At 53.2% G+C, this 18047-nt stretch overlaps 4 protein-coding genes across 8 annotated transcripts in view; 1 reads left to right on the top strand and 3 right to left on the bottom strand.

Annotated features, from left to right (window-relative positions):
- Window positions 1-917, bottom strand: part of NAALADL1 (N-acetylated alpha-linked acidic dipeptidase like 1) — a 25838-nt gene extending 24921 nt beyond the window's left edge. Inside the window, exon 1 of the mRNA XM_025355292.1 lies at window positions 913-917. Within this exon, the coding sequence (XP_025211077.1) occupies window positions 913-917 (5 nt within the window). The remainder of the gene's footprint in view (window positions 1-912) is intronic.
- A 4625-nt stretch (window positions 918-5542) lies between these two features.
- CDCA5 (cell division cycle associated 5) lies at window positions 5543-12200 on the bottom strand. 3 transcript variants are annotated; one of them, XM_025356935.1, is made up of 6 exons: window positions 11984-12200; window positions 11681-11775; window positions 11537-11602; window positions 11416-11451; window positions 7421-7859; window positions 5543-7259 (listed from the first exon to the last, which is right to left on the bottom strand). In XM_025356935.1, the coding sequence occupies exons 1-6, from the start codon at window positions 12027-12029 to the stop codon at window positions 7243-7245; spliced, it is 699 nt and encodes a 232-aa protein (XP_025212720.1). In that variant the 5' UTR covers window positions 12030-12200; the 3' UTR covers window positions 5543-7242. The 3 variants fall into 3 exon arrangements, with proteins under 3 accessions (XP_025212720.1, XP_025212719.1, XP_025212718.1); XM_025356934.1 differs by having other exon boundaries at window positions 7425-7859; XM_025356933.1 differs by having other exon boundaries at window positions 5543-7859.
- Window positions 12201-12248: 48 nt separating this feature from the next.
- ZFPL1 (zinc finger protein like 1) lies at window positions 12249-16439 on the top strand. Its single transcript, XM_025357746.1, has 8 exons — window positions 12249-12427; window positions 12739-12848; window positions 13159-13270; window positions 14451-14644; window positions 14753-14825; window positions 14961-15107; window positions 15356-15473; window positions 15965-16439. The coding sequence occupies exons 2-8, from the start codon at window positions 12747-12749 to the stop codon at window positions 16149-16151; spliced, it is 933 nt and encodes a 310-aa protein (XP_025213531.1). The 5' UTR covers window positions 12249-12427; window positions 12739-12746; the 3' UTR covers window positions 16152-16439.
- Window positions 16249-17201, bottom strand: TMEM262 (transmembrane protein 262). Of its 3 annotated transcripts, none has more exons than XM_025357749.1 (3): window positions 16895-17201; window positions 16688-16787; window positions 16409-16568 (listed from the first exon to the last, which is right to left on the bottom strand). In XM_025357749.1, the coding sequence occupies exons 1-3, from the start codon at window positions 17066-17068 to the stop codon at window positions 16492-16494; spliced, it is 351 nt and encodes a 116-aa protein (XP_025213534.1). In that variant the 5' UTR covers window positions 17069-17201; the 3' UTR covers window positions 16409-16491. The 3 variants fall into 3 exon arrangements, with proteins under 3 accessions (XP_025213533.1, XP_025213534.1, XP_025213535.1); XM_025357750.1 differs by having other exon boundaries at window positions 16720-16787; XM_025357748.1 differs by having other exon boundaries at window positions 16249-16787; window positions 16895-17101.
- Between the last annotated feature and the right edge of the window lie 846 nt (window positions 17202-18047).

Genomic DNA, 18047 nt, shown 5'->3' with positions numbered 1-18047 from the left:
AGACAGACAGGACTGGGGTCCTCTCGGGGTCCCACCAGCCAAGCACAGACAGGTGCTTAATTCAGACTTGGACAGAAGATAGCTCAGGACCCGGATTTGAGTCCTACTCTGCTGCTCATAGGTGGGGCAGCTGCAGGAACTCAGGCTCAGCTTCCCAGCCTGTGAAATGGGTATTCAACTCCACAAATATTGATTGAGCCCTAACTTTGTGCAAGGCCCTACCCTCAATGCTGAAAGGGTACAAAAATGAATCTCCTCCTTTGAGGGTTTTTCACAGGCTGCGTAAAATGCTACTAGCCATCAGTGATGAGGAACTCTGCTGGTTGCTTTGCATATGACATCAACCTTGAAAACAACCTCCCGACCAATTCCGTTAGAGAGATGGAATTGGCCCCACTTTTCAAAAGAGAAAACCAGGGCTCGAGAAGAGTCACAGATGGGGGTGTACTGATCCCCAAGCAGGTGGCTATCAGGGAGCCTGCCAACCTGTCAGCCACACTGTGGAGAGGGGAAGGCAGCCTGGTCTAGGCCCACATGTTGGGAGAACCACTAGGCCTGAGCCAAAGCCTCATCTCAAGGGGTGGTGGGCCACTGGGCTGAGGACCTAGGCGAGGAGGCAGGGGTCCGTAGGCTGTGTGGGGAACTGCCCTGTGGAGAGGGAGGGTGAAGTTCATTCTCCAAGAAATAGGGACAGGTGTGAGCCAGGGGTTCAGACCTCATATGCACGTTAGTGGGACTAGAATTTTGGTGTGGGAGGCTCATGCCTGAGGCAGGGTGCCAGGCGCCATCACTCCTGACTCCACCGGTGCCCCTCCTACTGGGCACTCAGAGGCTCTCTGAAGCCCCTGTCCCCAGCTCCCACTGGAGGAGCACACCTGCCTAGGCTGGTGAGAAACCACCACACCCACTTACTCCATGACGTGTCTGGACACTGGGAGAACAGAGACAAATAGGACCCTGCCTCCAGCCTGAGCTGGAGTTGACACAGCTACTGTGTAAACGTGTGTGCAGAGCAGACAGAATGGAGCTTGAAGGTGCTATGATGGAGGTCTGTGTGGACTTCTGGGATTTCTGGGACTCAAAAAGGGAGGGAATGGTCAGTTCTACTTGAAAATTGTTCATTGAGCACTCACCATGCACTAAGTGCTTTACTTGTATTATCTCATTGTTTTGTTTTTTTTTTTTTGAGATGGAGTCTCGCTCTTTCACCCAGGCTGGGGTGCAGTGGCACAATCTCGGCTTACTGCAACCTCCAGCTCGCGGGGTTCAAGTGATTCTTCTGCCTCAGCCTCCCGAGTAGCTGGGATTACAGGTGCCCACTACCACGCCCAGCGAATTTTTGTATTTCTAGTAGAGGCAGGGTTTCATAATCTTGGCCAGGCTGGTCTTGAACTCCTGACCTCAAGCAATCCACCCATCTCAGCTTTCCAAAGTGCTGGGATTACAGGTGTGAGCCACCGCACCCAGCCGGCCATCTCATTTTTAAACACTATGGCACAGGTATTATTATTGTCCTCATTTTACAGATAAGTAAACTGAGGCACAGTAGAGTCTAATTATTATCTTTTGCCTGGGGTCATACAGCTAGAAGCGGGCAGAGCCAGGATTCAAACCGGGTTGGATTGCAGAACCTGTGCTCTTTGCTTTCACCGGGTGGGGCAGGTGGGGAGGAAAGGCTGAGCAGGTGTGGCGTGTGAGCCAGACTTAATGACGCGGGGCTACCCAGGTGACGCAGGAGTGGGAAAAGACACAAGAGGCAGAGAGCAAAGGTTCAGAGGCAGGGACTTCCAAGCAACTCGCAGCCTGCGTTGGGTCTATGGGCTGAAGCCTGGACACCAGCCTTGGCCTGGAGTCCTCATGAGCCCTGCTAAGGTGTCGGGAGCCCCCTAGACCAGCCAGGGTTCTCGGGTGCAAACAGGAAACAATGCTGGCTGATTTGAGCAAAAAGGAGTTTATTGGGAGGATGCTGGGGAGTCACAGAACTCATGGAAAGAAGAGACTTCAAAGGGCAAGCACTGTAGGGCGCCGACTGCCAGAACCAGGACGGGGGAGGGCCTGCAGACGAGCAAACACACATTCCCCCCACCAGACACTGCTGGACAGGCGGTGCCTTCATCCCTCCTCACACCCATTGCTCAAGGTGGGGAATCTGATCAGCTTAGGTCCTGGTTGCGGGGATCCACCAGCGACCATCCATTCTACCGCAGCACGGAGCATGGGAAGTCAGCAGAGCTTTCTGTTTTGGCTGGAGAGCAGTGGCACAATATTGGCTCATCACAACTTCCACCTCCTGGGTTCAAGCCATTCTCCTGCCTCAGCCACCCAAGTAGCTGGGATTACAGGCACCCGCCACCAGGGCCAGCTAATTTTTCTATTGTTAGTAGAGACGGAGTTTCACCATGTTGGCCAAGCTGGTCTTGAACTCCTGACCTCAAGTGATCCGCCAGTCTTGGCCTCCCAAAATGCTGGGATTACAGGTGTGAGCCACTGCGCCTGGCCCAATTTCCTTCTTTTTAAGGCTGAATAATATTCCACTGTATCGATAGGTCACACTTTATCCATTCAGGTGCTGGTAGACATTTGTGTTTCCAGCTGTTTGGTTATTGTTGAATAATGCTGCTAGGAACATGGGTGTACAAATCTATTCCAATCCCTGCTTTTAACTTTCTCTGGTCTTATTACACTCAGATGTGAAATTGTATTAAAAGGTTTTAAAGGTCAGGCATGGTGGCACATGCCTGTAGTCTCAGCTACTCAGGCGGCTGAGGTGGGAGGATGGCTTGAGTCTGGGAGGTGGAGGTTGCAGTGAGCCCAGATCACAATACTGCAGTCCAGCCTGGGCGACAGAGCCAGACCCTGTCTCAAAAAAAAAAAAACAAAACAAACAAACAAAGGCAGGGGTTTTGGCTGGGCATGGTGGCTCACACCTGTAATCCCAGCACTTTAGGAGGCCGAGGATGGTGGATCACCTGACCAACATGGAGAAACCCAGTCTCTACTAAAACTACAAATTAGCTGAGTGTGGTGGCACATGCCTGTAATCCCAGCTACTCAGGGGCTGAGGCAGGAGAATCGCTTGAACTCGGGAGGCGGAGGCTGTGGTGTGCCGAGATTGTGCCATTGCACTCCAGCCTGGGTGACAAGAGTGAAACTCAGTCCCCCCCCCCCAAAAAAAAAAAAAAAGAAAGGGTTTTAAGGAGAGGAGAAATAGGCCCAGCACGCCAGCCATGGTGATTCACACCTATAACCCCAGCATTTTGGGAGGCCGAGTTGGGCGGATCACCTGAGGTCAGGAGTTCGAGACTAGCCTGGCCAACATAATGAAATCCCGTCTCTACTAAAAATAGAAAAATTAGCCAGGCATGGTGGCGGGCACCTGTAATCCTAACTACTCGGGAGGCTGAGGCAGGAGAATTGCTTGAACCCAGGAGGTGGAGGTTGCAGTTAGCCAATTGTGCCACCACACCCTAGCCTGGGCAACAAAAGTGAAACTCCACCTCAAAATTAAAAAATTAAGGAGGGAAGAGACAGGATCATATTGTGTGTTTTAGGAAATATGTTCTAGCTGCAGTGCAGACAGTGTGGAGACACAGCAGCCAAAGGGAAGCACCCACAGGAGGCTAGTGCAATTGTCTGGTGACTGTGGAGTGGGGGGATGTTGAGGGGGATGGGGCTGGCCAGATGGGGTGAAGGAAGGAGCTGGTCCTGGGTTCCTGGCCTGCGTGACTGTGTCAGCTGGTGGCTCTGCTAATGGCACAGAGAACACAGGAGTAAGCAAGCTGCTGGATAAGCACAGCTTCAGATGACTTCCTGAAAGGCAGTTCTAGATTCTGATTTGTAGCTCAGGACAGTTTTAGGTTGGAGATAAAGATGGCCAAGTCTTGAGCAAGGAGGCAGTTCAGAGAACCTAAGGCTACCTGGCAAGAGCAGGCAGGTGGGAAAGAGGGTCCAAGACTGAGGCCTGGTATGCAGACATTTCAGGAAAAGCCAAGAAAAAGGAGCTGGCAGTGCCATAGCCCCAAAGAGGGTGTGCTGGCAGAGTCCTGAGCTTGGAATACTGGACATTAGGACATCACTGGTTACCTTTGAGCTGTAAAGAGAGTGATGAGGGCATTGGGAATAAATTCAAAGAAAGTAAACAGCAACTTGGAATGTTCCTTCAAGCTTAAAAGGAGGGAGTAATGGTGGTAGCTGACGACAGATGCTGGTCAACTTTTGGTTGTTTTTGTCTTTTGAGACAGGGTCTATACTCTGTCACCCAGACTGGAGTGCAATGGCGTCATCATGGCTCACTGTAGCCCTGACCTCCCAGGCTCAGGTGATCCTCCCACCTCAGCCTCCTGAGTGGCTAGGACTACAGATATGCGCCACCACACTCATTTTTTTTTTTTTACATTTTTTTGTAGAGTCAGGGTCTCCCTATGTTGCCCAGACTGGTCTTGAACTCCTGAGCTCAAGTGATCCTCCTGCCTTGGCTTCCCAAAGTGCTAGGATTACAGGTGTGAGCCACTGTGCCCAGCCTGGTTGTCATTTTTTAACAACAAAGCAAATAAAAGCCATTTAGGACTTGGCAGAAAGAGGAAGGTTTCAGAGACAAGATAATTGGATCAAAAGCCAAGGTGGAAAGGTTAGCCTTGAAGAAGGGACCCGTGTCCTCTGGGTCAGAAAAGGAGGTCAAAGTGAATTAAGTCTGCGGAAAACTTAATGGCCTTGATTTGTTTGGATGACTAGGAGGCAAGTACGAGTATGGAGGATGGGATGGGAGGCTGGTCTGTGCCACCTACATGTAGGGTCCTAGCCTTACCTAAGGCCAAGTGGGAGAATTTCCAGGCATCAGCATCTTTGAGTAGCTCCCCAGGGGTCCCACAGCACCAGCTGCTACACAGCGTCCAGTCTGGACCATGGAGTGAGCAACTCAGGCTCCTTCAAAGGAGGCTGAAAGGGAATGGGGAACAAGGGCTGGACTTGGGAGGATGTTTACTTCCCAGGCATCTCCTGTGGGCACTGGGGGAGCTCTCAGCACCCAACTTTCTTCCTCCTGGAAAAGGAGCGGATTAGGGACTGGACAGAAATAAACAAGACAAAGGGCAGGACAGGCCGGGCGTGGTGGCTCACGCCTGTAATCCCAGCACTTTGGGAGGCCAGGGAGGGCAGATCACTTGAGGTCAGAGTTCGAGACCAGCCTGGCCAACATGGTGAAACCCCATCTCTAATAAAAATATTAAAATTAGCTGGGCTTGGTGGCGGGCGCCTGTAACCCAGCTACTGGGGAGGCTGAGGCAGGAGAAACGCTTGAACCCGGGAGGTGGAGGTTGCAGTGAGCTGAGAGCACGCCAGTGGACTCCAACCTAGGCGACACAGTGAGACTCCGCCTCAAGAAAAAAAAAAAAAGTGAGGTAGGACAGTAATCTACCATGGGGCGAATGGGGGTGAGCGGGGCTGGGAGCGCCCGGACAAAGGGACAACTCCAGTGATGCAGCCCACAGGAGGCCTGGCCTTACCCTCGGCTCTGCCTTTGACTCAATAAAAGAAACAGTCCATGGACAGGCAGAAAATCTTTAATCAGGATTTTTTTCCAACTATAAAACAAAATCCCATTTTTTTCCTTAAATTTAGTTCCTCAGGAACAGAGAAGTTTGCAGTGATGATCTCAACTCCGCATCATCTGGTGACCCCTGATTCTGCAGGACTAAGACATTTCCCAAGAGTTCTGCCACATCAGCCAGTGAGGACAAGAGTTCTTCAGTGCGGTTCAGCTCAAGGACACCTAGGCCTCCCCCGCAAGGGGGCTTGCTTGCAAGTCTGACAAAGCACAGAGCGTTGAGCAGATGGCCTGGGACTCCCAGGCCTGGCAGAGGGTTTTATTAGGGCCTGCCTGGCCTGCAACGTTTCTTCCAAGTACCCTGACCCAGCACTCATCTTCACTGGCATTCTCTGTTATCCACCAGCTCCTCTGCACACCTCAGCGTCTACTTCCATGAACTTATAAACATCAAAAGGTACAACGGACTGGGGTGCGGTGGGAGAGTCGGGGCAGGGCAGCCTTCAAATCCACACTATTGAATCCTCAGTATTCAAAGAAGAGAAAGATGGGGAAATTCTCCAGAAATCATGAGATGCATCCAGGCAGTGTTCTCATGTGAGAGGATAGGGAGGCCAAAAACTAAAATTGCTCTCAGCCCCCGCCGCTGTCTGGTACACAAGGAGTTTCCGAGGACTTTACAGGCATAGTCACAAAATGTTAGTAAGACTGGCACTCTTCAACTTTTTCTTCTAGGGCCAAGTAGACTCTGTGTAACTTATTTTGTAAGAAATGGGTGTGGGTGACAAGAGGGGCCACCTTCCACCCCTGCAGCAGAGTGGTAAGACTCCAGCATGGGCCCTGCGCAAGGCACCAGCCCAGAGGCCGTGAGCCACAGAAACCCACAGCACCTGGTGGCCCCTTTGCTCCAAGCAGCCAGTGCTCTATCAACCTGGCATTTACCAAACATCTCAACAGCAGACCAGAACTAGAAAACACAGCTTGTGTGTAGTACACACTTATGGTCTGAGACCCAACTAAGGCTCCCCACATCCTTCAAAACTCAGACTTCACAGGCTGAATGTCCAGCTTCCTCCTCCGAGATAGAATTGCCCTCAGCCCACAAATTCTCTCTGGGACGATTCACAGAATTGGAAGGAAAACCCACGGAACCGAAAACTTCTTTACGCAGATGGGTTCAGGAAGAAAGCCACCAACAGAAGGCAACTCAGGATGGAAAGGCCGAGGCTGGCAGAACCCCTGGGCCTATTTCCAAGGAGCCACCCTTCCCAGCAAGAGCAGAAGGTGCCCCTCACCTCAACCCTCAGCCCTTTAACTTCTGGCTGGGCCAGTGATTCTCCTCCACAGTCTATGGCCCATCTGGAAACTGGCTGTGGTACTTTGGAGAGATAGGAAGGACAGGACGACAAGAGACAGGACACCAGTGAGTGGCTGGGCCAGGCAGCCCCATTTCCTAAAACCAAGATGGCTGCCACTGCTGCCCAAGCCCTCAAAGGCAGACAGGCTTCATGCGCAGCACCAGCACACACACAGGTAACAAGACCAGGGGAGGGGACCCTAAGTGTCCCCTCCACAGGGAGGGGGCTATGTACAGGACAGGAGGGAGAGTCTGGCCAGGTGCACCCCCCACTGCATCTCATTCAACCAGGAGATCAAACTGCTCAGCAGCTTCAAACTCCGCGTTCATGGCCGCCGCCCACTCATCCAGCTCCGTTTTCTGAGGGAAGAGAAATGGGGAGCAGGTGAGTGAGAAGGGAACATGGTGGCTGGAGCATCTCACCCACACCCTGCAGGTGCTGCCTATCCCCCAAAAGAGCCAGAGCCCCAGCCGTGCACATCTGCCGGAGCACACGGCAGAGAAAAACCCCTGCCTCTCACTCACCAAGATCTCTGGCATCTTCTTCTTCTTACGTTTCTGTTTCTCGGGTGGTGGGGAGATTCCAGGGAGAGTCATGTCTGGGGCCCAGGGCTTTGCACAGACTCTGGGGACCTCAGTGAATTTGGAGCACACCACTGGTGAGACTCCGGACAAGTCTTCTGCCCCCAGCAGCCCCTCGAAGCCAAAGCAGGACCGGCGGCCTGGGGTGGAGGTGGAGGCAGAGCCCAGGGTCTCCAGCCGGCTGTAGGAACGCCTGACTTTCTTAGACATTTCCAAGTCTCTGGCGTCCAGCTCTCCTTCCGTGGAGCTGGACTCGGCATCAGGGTTGGGCACAGGAGTGGTGGTGGGGGTGGCAGGGATGCTGTGTGTCTTGAAAAGGTCCTCTTTAGTAAGCTCCCTGCCAGGGGGCTCGTTTTCTTTCTCCAAGAAAAAGGCAATCTGTACCAGGACAGAAGAGAGGATGCCCCCAATACTTAGTTGGACTGCTTACTTCCAGAAAAGCCTGAGAAGATTCAGCGTGGAAAGAAAGACCCACAGGACACACACTTTTTTAAGGAAGAGACAAATCAGACCCTGAAAGAGACGAGGGGAGAAGAAAACAACCCACCATTGCTTCCGAGGAGCCTGCTTTTGTGACACGAGTGGACTTGCCCCCATCTGCTGATGCTTTCGCTTGCTTCCAAAATGTGCCCAGCATCCAGCCTCCCCTCTGACCAACTCAAGCCCTCATTAGGTGTCTTCTAGACCAGCTGAGCAACCTTTTTTTGTTTGTTTTGTTTCTGGATATAGGGTCTTAACTCTGTTGCCCAGGCTGGAGTGCAGTGGCACGATCATGGCTCACTGCAGCCTTAGCCTCCAGGGCTCATGCAATCATTCTACCTCAGCCTCTGAGTAGCCGGGACTACAGGCATGTGCCACTCTGGCTGATTTTTTTTTGTTTCTTTGTAGAACAGGGGGATCTCCCTATGTTGCCCAGGCTGGTCCCAGTGACCTTCTGACTTCTCTCCACATTTCCGCCCTTGCCTTCTGTGGTCTATCTGCCACACAGCTGATGAGGATTGTCCTAAAATGTCCACTCAGTCCATAAGTATTTATCAGTCACCTGTTCTGTGCCAGGAACTGGGAATACAGCAGGGAATAAAACAGAGAAAACCCCTGCCCCATTCTAAGGGAAAAACAGATAAGAAAATTCAGTATTATGTGAGCAGTATCAAGCACTACAGGAAAACACAGAACAGGACAGAGTGCTTGGGGTAGGTTAGAATTGCAAAGAGATAAAGGTCAATACAGGCCTCACTGAGGTGACATTCTAGCTACAACTTGAAGGAGGTGTGGGAGTGACTCGTGGCCAAGTGTTCTAGGCCGTGGGAACAGAAGGTGCAAAAATCCTGAGGCCACAGCATGCTAGTCAGGGTCAAAGAACAAGAGGCCAGCATGGCTGAAGTGAAGGAAACAGGAAGAAACTGAAGATGAAGTTCAAGAGGTAACGGGTGGCCAGACATGGTGGCTCATGCACTTTGGGAAGCTGAGGTGGGTGGATCACCTGAGGTCAGAAGTTCGAGACAAGTCTGGCCAACATAGTGAAACCGTCTCTACTGAAAATACAAAAAAATTAGCCAGGCGTGGTGGCAGGTGCCTGTAATCCCAGCTACTTGGGAGGCTGAGGCAGGAGAATCAACTGAACGTGGGAGGTGGAGGTTGTAGTGAGCCAAGATTGCGCCACTGTGCTCCAGCCTGGGTGACAGTGCAAGACTCCAACTCAAAAAAAAAAAAAAAAAAAAAGCCCGGGCACGGTGGCTCACACCTGTAATTCCAGCACTTTGGGAGGCCGAGGCGGGCAGATCACGAGGTCAGGAGATCGAGACCATCCTGGCTAACATGATGAAACCCCGTCTCCACTAAAAATACAAAAAAATTAGCTGGGCCTGGTGGCGGGCACCTGTAGTCCCAGCTACTTGGGAGGCTGAGGCAGGAGAATGGCATGAACCCGGGAGGCAGAGCTTGCAGTGAGCCAAGATTACGCCACTACACTCCAGCCTGGGCGACAGAGTGAGACTCCGTCTCAAAAAAACAAAAAACAGGGAAGCTGAATAAATTGGTGGTCACCACTGACTACCACTTCCTCATCCTCTGTAGCCAAGCAGTCACCCAGGTCCTGGCAACTTTATCCTGTTTGATGTACCATGAATCTCAGTCAGTCAACAAGAATGAGTGGCTACTAGGAAAGGCAGAAGTCCCTACCCTCAAGGTGCCTATGTTCTTAGAGAGGAGAGAAAGACATCAAACATGCAAGAAAATACACTATAAGAACTGGAAGGATCAGGCACAGTGGCTCATGCCTATAATCCCAACACTTTAGGAGGCCAAGGTGGGAGGATCACTTAAGTCCAGGAGTTCAAGACCAGCCTGGGCAACATAGTGAACCCTCATCTCTACAAAAAAAAATTAGAGAAAACATAAAAAAAATTAGCCAGGCATGGTGGTGTGCGACTGTAGTCCCAGCTACTTGAGAGGCTGAGGAGGGAGGATCTGCAGTGAGTCAAAATCTCACCACTGTGCTCCAGCCTGGGTGGCAGAGCAAGACCTTGTCTTTAGAACTGGTAAGGCCTAAGAGAATTACGTAGAGAAATGTGCCAGCAATAGGATAAGGGTGATCAGGGAAGGCCTCTGGGGAGGGATTCCCTCTGAACCTAGTACTGTGTGTCATCCTGGCTTTAGCTCACGCCCTTGGCTTCATGCTTCAGAATTCCTGGACTTCACGTCATTCCACTGGTCTTGGAGCCCCAAGGTAGCGCTTCTCCAAACCATTCTCCCCACAGCTCCCAGAAGGGTCTTTCTTAAAACATTCAAACTTGACTCAGTCACTACCTTACCCAGAACTCTCCAAAGGCTGCCCACAGACCCAAGAATGAAGCCCAAGTCATGAGTGTGGCTTTTGTGCCTCATCGGGCTCTGCTCTGCCTTAGGGTGCCCCCTCCCCTGCTGAGGTCTGCTGCAGACACTAAACAAATTGCTATTCCCCAAACCTTGTGATTTTTCTTTAAATTCCCAATCTCTGCAAACATGGCTTCTTCTTTGGCCTGGAAACCCCCCCCCTTTTTTTTTTTTTTTGAGATGGAGTCTCGTTTTGTCACCCAGGCTGGAGTGCAGGGGTGCGATCTTGGCCCACTGCAACTTCCGCCTCCTGGGTTCAAGCGATTCTCCTGCCTCAGCCTCCTAAGTAGCTGGGACTACAGGCATGTGCCACCATGCCTGGCTAATTTTTGTATTTTTAGTAGAGACAGGGTTTCATCATGCTGGCCAGGCTAGTCTTAAACTCTTGACCCAAGTGATCTGCCCGCCTCGGCCTCCCAAAGTGTTAGGATTACAGGTGTGAGCCACTGCGCCCACCCTCTACTTGTCTTTAAAGACTCAGTTTAAATGTTTCTTCTTCCATGAAACATTCCCTGAGCCACATGGTCTGGGTTAGCCACCGTCATAGCATCTAGTATTCCTTATTGCAGTCCCAGTACACAACGCTGCCATCAATGGTCATTTGTCTTTCTCCCTAGTTGACTCTAAGCCCTATCAGCTCTTCAAAGGAGTTCACATTTCTCATTCATTATGTCTTCAGATTGTCTATTAATGAAACATCCTTTGATAACAGCTTGTGCTCAAACTGTAAAAATGTCATACACATGACTTATCTTAGAATACCCATAAATGAAAGCTAAAGGCAAAACGGATTAGAAAGGCAGTATGTGGAGTTAAGACATCGCTCAGTTTTTACATGAAGTTCCAGGAAAATGGTAGAAATACACAAGGCATAAAAAGTTAAGTGTATTAAGTATTCAGGGAGTACTCCAGACTGGCAATGCATGCAGGTGCCCGAAGGCAAACTGTTTTTGTAGTACTGCAAAACAGCTCCCTGGGCAGATGTGAGCAGCCAATGTGTGCTGTCCACCTCTAGAGTGACCCAGATTCCACTTAATTAAGTAGATGAAAGTGAACTCACCCTAGGGCTCCTGCGAGGTGACTGGACAGCTGGGACCTGCGGGGTACAATACCAATTGATCTCATAGCTGGCTCCCAGTTTCGCCCGCCTACTCACCCACAACACCCTCCTTAGCCTTTACCTCTACAGCATGGGCCACGATCCTCTTTAAAACGATGGGCTTTCTGATTGCAGCCGCACTGGGTGTCTGGAGAAGAGGGATGAACGTGAGCTCAACATTAGGTGAGGGGCCACAAGGGGAGGAGGTGAGAAACCTGGGGCTCACCTTCGGCCAGATTTCAGGGAGGATGCTCGGGAGTTCAGAGCCTGATTTCCGCTGGGACCTCCGCAGAGGCTTAGTAGGAGATGGGGCCCTTGGCCCTGGAAAGAGAAAAAAGTTAAGCGGTAGAGGAGGACTCTAGACCTTAGAGTCCAGAGAACAGGTTCTAGAGACAGCGAGAAAATTCCCAAACAAGCCCTTCTAAGGGCTCCTCCTCTGGAGGCAGCAGCGGGAGGGAAGGGCAATCTTTCACAGGACTGCGTCCCCCAAACGGCTCGACCTCACGTCTCCCGCGCGCCCTCCGCTCACCGGAGCGCTGAGCGGCTCCTCCGGACCGCGTTCGCCTCCCAGACATAACTAAGCTCGGTCTCGAGCTCCTCCAGCGCCGCCGCCCCGGGCGCGCGCCAACGGGGAAGGCCACTCGCTGCAAAAAACTTTCGAATTACCCGCCCTGCGGAGAAGGAAGCGGAAGTGACGTAGGGAGAGGGGTCCGCGGCGTTCGGGCCCCCTCTCTTTTCCACCGGTCTTCACGTTTAGCGTCAGCGGAGGCGTGGCCCAGGGGTGCGATGGCGTCATCAGGGCGCGCCGCACCCGGAAGAGACGTGGCAGCGGAGGGATAATCGGGGCGGCCGGGGCTGAAGGGAGCGGACCAAGATCCTTGGAGAGCGTGGTCCCTGCCCTTCCTCGCCTCGAAGCATCGCTGCCGCCCTTCGGAACCGGTGCAGCGGCCGATCAGTAAACACAGAGACTGGGGTCTGTAGAGAAGGGGCGGGGCTTGGAGGGGGTGGGGCTCAGGGGAGGCCTTGGGGGCGGGGCCGGTGGTATCGGGGAGTCGCTGATGGAGGGGCCTGGCCGGGGGCGGGATCCAGAAGGATTGAGGGGTCGCCGGAGGTGGGATTTATGCAGGGGGTGTTTCCCCGCATAAGGAGGAACAGTGGGCAGAAATCTTGGGTCGGGGCGAATAAGAGAGTGTCTGGAGGAGTTAAGAGTGGAAACTGGGCTGGTGAGAGCATAGTGGTGGCCACCAGAACCTGGCTTCCTACCAACTCAGGCCCCTTTCCCAGGATCGATCATGGGGCTTTGTAAGTGCCCCAAGAGAAAGGTGACCAACCTGTTCTGCTTCGAACACCGGGTCAACGTCTGCGAGCACTGCCTGGTAGCCAATCACGCCAAGGTGGGGCCTTCAGGGGAGCGACTGAGCAGGGCACTGGGTGGGCAAGGCGGTATTGGCTTCCTCCAAATCCATGAGGGACCCCGCGCTAGAATGTAAGCCCCACAAGGGCAAGGACTTGGTTTATTTTGTTCACTGATATATCCCCCGCCCCCAAGAGAGAGTCTGGCGCACAGTATGTGCTCAATAAATATTGATTAAACAAACAAAAGGATGAGTCTCCTCTGTGACTAGAGAAAAAGAGACTGTCAGACCTTGGGGTGATAGGCCGAGCAGCCCCAGCACCAGTTGTGACATCTCTCTCCCACTCCAGTGCATCGTCCAGTCCTACCTGCAATGGCTCCAAGATAGCGACTACAACCCCAATTGCCGCCTGTGCAACATACCCCTGGCCAGCCGAGAGACGACCCGCCTTGTCTGCTATGGTGAGGCCTTGGCACCTCGGGGGGATCAGGCCAGCCTCAGGGGCCAGCTTGGTGACTGGTTTCCAGGCCCTCCTCAAGCAGCAGGACAGTGAGTCCCCCAAGTCTCAGAACCCAGATTCTAGTCATATTAAAGTTCCTTACCTGCTCTGTAAGTTCAGGCAAGTTATTCTTCCTTTCTAGGCCTCACTGTCTTTCCTAAAAATTAAAGCTCCTAGTTCCTCTTTCCTAAAAATTCAGCCCTGCCAATCTGGAGGTTTGAGTGAGAGCCAGTCAAGCTTATGTGTATGCTGGTGGCCGTGACTATCAGCTAGCCAGACCGGCATGTCGCTTTCAGATATTCAGGATCCACCACTGATTCCAAGTCTAAACAGAGAGGAAGTGAGTTTCCCACATTAAAGTTAGCTAAAAAAAGTCAGCAGACATATGTGTCATGACTTTGACCTGAATCTGGAGTAAGAGCCTTAGCTCCAGTTTTTGAAGGAGCTCATGCAAGAGGCAGCTCCATATGTGTTTCTCCTTGTGAGTGCGTGTGTGTACTTGCAGGCACTTAATGTACACTGTGTGTTTAAATGAGTGTTAGTGTGTTGATTAGTACTTGGGGGTGAATGAATGGGTAAATGTATGTATGTAAACATATGAACACAGGTGTGTTGTGGGAGTACAAGAGAATGCATGGTTGAATGTGCCTGAGTGTTAGCAAACCTGTGAGTGTATAGATGTGTATGTGTGAGGGCTCCTGTGCCCATAGTGTAGATATAGTGAATGCTACTTGTGTTTGATTACGTGCTTATAAGCACAGGTACATGTGTGCCCAGGGATGTGTACATGCATATGTGTGCCTGTGTGTATATCAAGGAACCTTTTCTGAAACTGTTCATTATTAGCCATTAGCCCAAAGAGTATGATGAGTGCAGGCCCAGAGAGGACTCACTGAAAGGAGAGGTGGCGTTTCTTCCCACCCAAACTTACCCCTGTGAGCTGGACAGCTTGGTAGCACTGCCTGGACTTAGATGGTGATAGCCAAGAAGACTGATGTTTTAGGGAACAGGACGGGGAGGAGAAGGCTCTGGCACACACGTGTGTCCATATGTCCTGCAATGGTTTGGGGGCTATTGCTAGGCTAGGAGCCCTAAGTGTCTTCTTCCTCATGTCTCTTCTCCCCTGTCTCATGGGCCCTAAGATCTCTTTCACTGGGCCTGCCTCAATGAACGTGCTGCCCAGCTACCCCGAAACACGGCACCTGCCGGCTACCAGTGCCCCAGCTGCAATGGCCCCATCTTCCCCCCAACCAACCTGGCTGGCCCTGTGGCCTCCGCACTGAGAGAGAAGCTGGCCACGGTCAACTGGGCCCGGGCAGGACTGGGCCTCCCTCTGGTGAGAGTCCCTCTGTCTGTCTGACCATCCATCTGCCCTGGGCCCCACCTGAGCCAGATGGGTGGGGACAGTACTAGGCAGCCTGGTGACCCAGATTCCTGCCTCCAGATCGATGAGGTGGTGAGCCCAGAACCCGAGCCCCTCAACACGTCTGACTTCTCTGACTGGTCTAGCTTTAATGGTAAGTGGTGGCTTCTACCTACTGTCTGGGCTTTAGCCTCCCTGCTCTGCTGACAGCTCCCTTGGTCTACAGTCACATGCTCTACCCCTGAGCTCTACCCACTACTTCTGCTGATGGCTCTCTTTCCGCCCACAGCCAGCAGTACCCCTGGACCAGAGGAGGTAGACAGCGCCTCTGCTGCCCCAGCCTTCTACAGCCAGGCCCCCCGGCCCCCGGCTTCCCCAGGCCGGCCCGAGCAGCACACAGTGATCCACATGGGCAATCCTGAGCCCTTGACTCATGGTGAGCCTGGGAGTGACCCAGGCTGCAGAAGGATAGAAAGAGGGTGGTGGAGTGGTTTGTGTACGGGGAGCTTGAGGATTCAGAGAGAGACCCACCTGGAGGAACCTGTCCTCAATCCAGGCACAGCCATTACCTCCACACGATTCTGAGATGCTCTGTCAGACTGAGGAGGGCAGGTGATCCCCCTAGCCCTCCCCAAAGCGGCCAGTTTTCCTGAGTCTATTGGTGCTAGTGGCTCCACCCTGTAGCCCCTAGGAAGGTGTATGATACGCGGGATGATGACCGGACACCAGGCCTCCATGGAGACTGTGACGATGACAAGTACCGACGCCGGCCTGCCTTGGGTTGGCTGGCCCAGCTGCTAAGGTACACAGGGTCAGGCGGGCGGAATGCCGGGAAGGGGTGGAGAGGGAGTGGGAACCAGAGGCCCTGGGAGGGACAGCTTCATGACCAAAGGGGCTCGTTCTGGGGAGTGACAGTACCTGGTGCTGGGGTGTGCAGAGGCCTTGGCTGTGCAGCAGAAGCTGTGGTTTGCTTCTCTCTGGGGCTGTCTCAGTGCCTCCTACACAGGAGGTTTGGACTCAGGCTCTTTGAGGCCCCTTCCTGAACTGACACCCCCTAATCTTTGTAACTCTCCCCGACGCCTGACACGTTGTAGTTTCCAGAACACAGTCGTGTGCCTCAGCTGGTCTGAGCTGCACAATAAGGCCCTATGGTGGCAAGTGCAGGAGTGATCATCTCTGAGGCACAGACGAGGAGATGGAGGTTCAGGAATGGGTGGTGACTGGGGCTTCTCTCTAGGCCGTGGGGGCCACCAGGGACTGGGGCCTGATCTGATTTTCCCCTCATCCCCCCAGGAGCCGGGCCGGGTCTCGGAAGCGACCGCTGACCCTGCTCCAGCGGGCAGGCCTGCTGCTACTCCTGGGACTGCTGGGCTTTCTGGCCCTCCTTGCTCTCATGTCTCGCCTAGGCCGGGCCGCAGCGGACAGCGACCCCAACCTGGACCCACTCATGAACCCTCACATCCGCGTGGGTCCCTCCTGAGCCCCCTTGCTTGTGGCTAGGCCAGCCTAGGACTTGGGTCCTGTGGAGGAGAGGCGGGGTAATGGGGAGGCTGGGGGCACCTCTTCACTGCCCCTCTCCGTCAAGCCTAAGACACTAAGACCCCGGACCCAAAGCCGAGTCCACCAGAGTGGTTGCAGGCCGGGCCTGGAGTCCCCGCGGGTCAAGCATTTGTCTTGACTTGCTTTCCTCCTGGGTCTCCAGCCTCCCACCCCTTGCCCCATGAAGGAGCTGGCAGGTGGAAATAAACAACAACTTTATTAAAACACCCGAGGCAGCCTTTTCGTTCAGCCTCCTCAGCCCTGTTCCGACTCCCCAGGCCTCAGTGGTTCTCCTCCCGGTACTCGATGGCCAGAAACTCCAAGGACAGGCGGTTGAAGAACATGGCTCCGTTGAGCACTGGGTGGAGGAGAGAGCCCCCCATGAGCCCCAGTACCCTTCCCTGGCTACTCCTTGCCGTATCTCAGGGTTCCAAAGCTCCCCGCTCCCCCTTGCACCCTCCCCCTCCCGCCACTCACTCAGGATGGTCAGGGCAGAGCAGCGGATGTACTTGTTTTCTGTCATCTCAGCATAGAGTGACCCCATGGCGGCCCAGCAGATGCTGATCACCTGGGAGAACTGTAGGCCCATCTAGTGGGAGAGTGGCCCCCTGACACAACAGTGGGGTTTCCATCAGCCCCCCGGGCCTCCCGCAGCCAGCCCTTGCATCCCTGCCCTGAGCCTACCATCAGGACGACCGTGTAATGAAAGCTCATGCGTTCGTAGTGGTGGGTGATGCAGAAGTTGTGCACGTCGCTGATGAAGATGCCCAGGTGTAAGAAGAAGAGCATCAGTGCAGCCGTGGTGAGCATCATGCCTTTTGGGAAGAAGAATGTGGCGATGCGGTCTCGCAGCCGCATCTTGCCCACAGCGTAGATGCAAGTCAGACTTGAGAGCTGGAGCAAGCAGGCCCTGCCCAGGAAAAGCAGCAGTCTCTCGTTCTAGAGTGCCTGGTATGGAATAGCAGTGGGATTCTAGAACCAGGAGGACAGTGGAGGGGACAAGATTCTAGAACACAGGCTGATTCCAGCCAACACAGGACTGCCTCACAGGTGGTAGGGGTGCTCTGAATTGTGAGATCAGTGGGGGCCCATAAGGCGAAGGGGCAGCAGCCCTAGTTGTCCCATACTCACTCTAGTCACTTTTGTGCACATCTCAATTTTCCCACAACGGAGGCAGCGTGAACACAGTCTACAGATGAAGAACTGGGGCTCAGAAAAGTTGAGGGGTGTGGTCTAGATTCACAGCAAGTCTTAGGCAGATGAGAGATTAGGACCCACCTGCATAGCTGGAAGGCATTCCCAGGTGAGGGGAGGCCTGGGGTGAATCCCAGGTTCCAAGTATTTGCTCTACCCTCTGGTGGAAAGGAATTACGAGAAGGAAAGATATCAACAGATTCTTCAGAGCTGTCCCGGGATCTTCCCCGTGCCCTTCCCAGTGTGGTCCAGAGGGCACCTGGCTTTACCATTCTCTCCCCAGATGTTCTTACAGGACCCAATGCTGGTCAGCTTTCCTCTCTGCCACCTTCAGGTGCTTGGAGCATTTTCACCTCCATCAGTCCAAGAGTCCCATGAGACAGCTGGGGCTGGTGGCATAAATCCTATTTGACAATTGAGTCTGAGGCAGAAAGGATGGTCTTCCTCAAGTTGTCATAGCCAGTAAGGGAGGGAGTCAGTACTGAAACTAAGATCTGATACTACCTGAGGCTGTGCTGAGTGAGCAGGGTCAGATGCAAGCCAGAAGGAAAACATTTCCTCCATGCATGTAAGAGATGAGAACTAGGCTGGGTGTGGTAGCTCATACCTGCAACCCCAGCACTTTCAGAGGCCCAGGTGGGAG

The sequence above is a fragment of the Theropithecus gelada genome, chromosome 14 (genome assembly GCF_003255815.1).
Source record: "Theropithecus gelada isolate Dixy chromosome 14, Tgel_1.0, whole genome shotgun sequence".
Classification (NCBI taxonomy): Eukaryota; Metazoa; Chordata; class Mammalia; order Primates; family Cercopithecidae; genus Theropithecus; species Theropithecus gelada.
The sequence above is the reverse complement of the archived record's forward strand: the minus strand, read 5'-3'. Positions and strand labels throughout refer to the sequence as shown.

Excerpts from the sequence above, each read along its gene's own strand:
- CDCA5 (XM_025356933.1), bottom strand. The coding sequence starts at position 12,029 with ATGTCTGGGAGGCGAACGCGGTCCGGAGGAGCCGCTCAGCGCTCCG. Across the intron at positions 11,603-11,680 it reads TCCCTGAAATCTGGCCGAAG|ACACCCAGTGCGGCTGCAAT; the intron begins GTGAGCCCCAGG and ends CCTCTTCTCCAG. Across the intron at positions 11,452-11,536 it reads TCGTGGCCCATGCTGTAGAG|GTCCCAGCTGTCCAGTCACC; the intron begins GTAAAGGCTAAG and ends TGTACCCCGCAG.
- ZFPL1 (XM_025357746.1), top strand. The coding sequence starts at position 12,747 with ATGGGGCTTTGTAAGTGCCCCAAGAGAAAGGTGACCAACCTGTTCTGC. Across the intron at positions 15,108-15,355 it reads TCCTGAGCCCTTGACTCATG|CCCCTAGGAAGGTGTATGAT; the intron begins GTGAGCCTGGGA and ends TCCACCCTGTAG. Across the intron at positions 15,474-15,964 it reads TGGCTGGCCCAGCTGCTAAG|GAGCCGGGCCGGGTCTCGGA; the intron begins GTACACAGGGTC and ends TCATCCCCCCAG.
- TMEM262 (XM_025357748.1), bottom strand. The coding sequence starts at position 17,068 with ATGCGGCTGCGAGACCGCATCGCCACATTCTTCTTCCCAAAAGGCATG. Across the intron at positions 16,788-16,894 it reads ATTACACGGTCGTCCTGATG|TTCTCCCAGGTGATCAGCAT; the intron begins GTAGGCTCAGGG and ends ATGGGCCTACAG.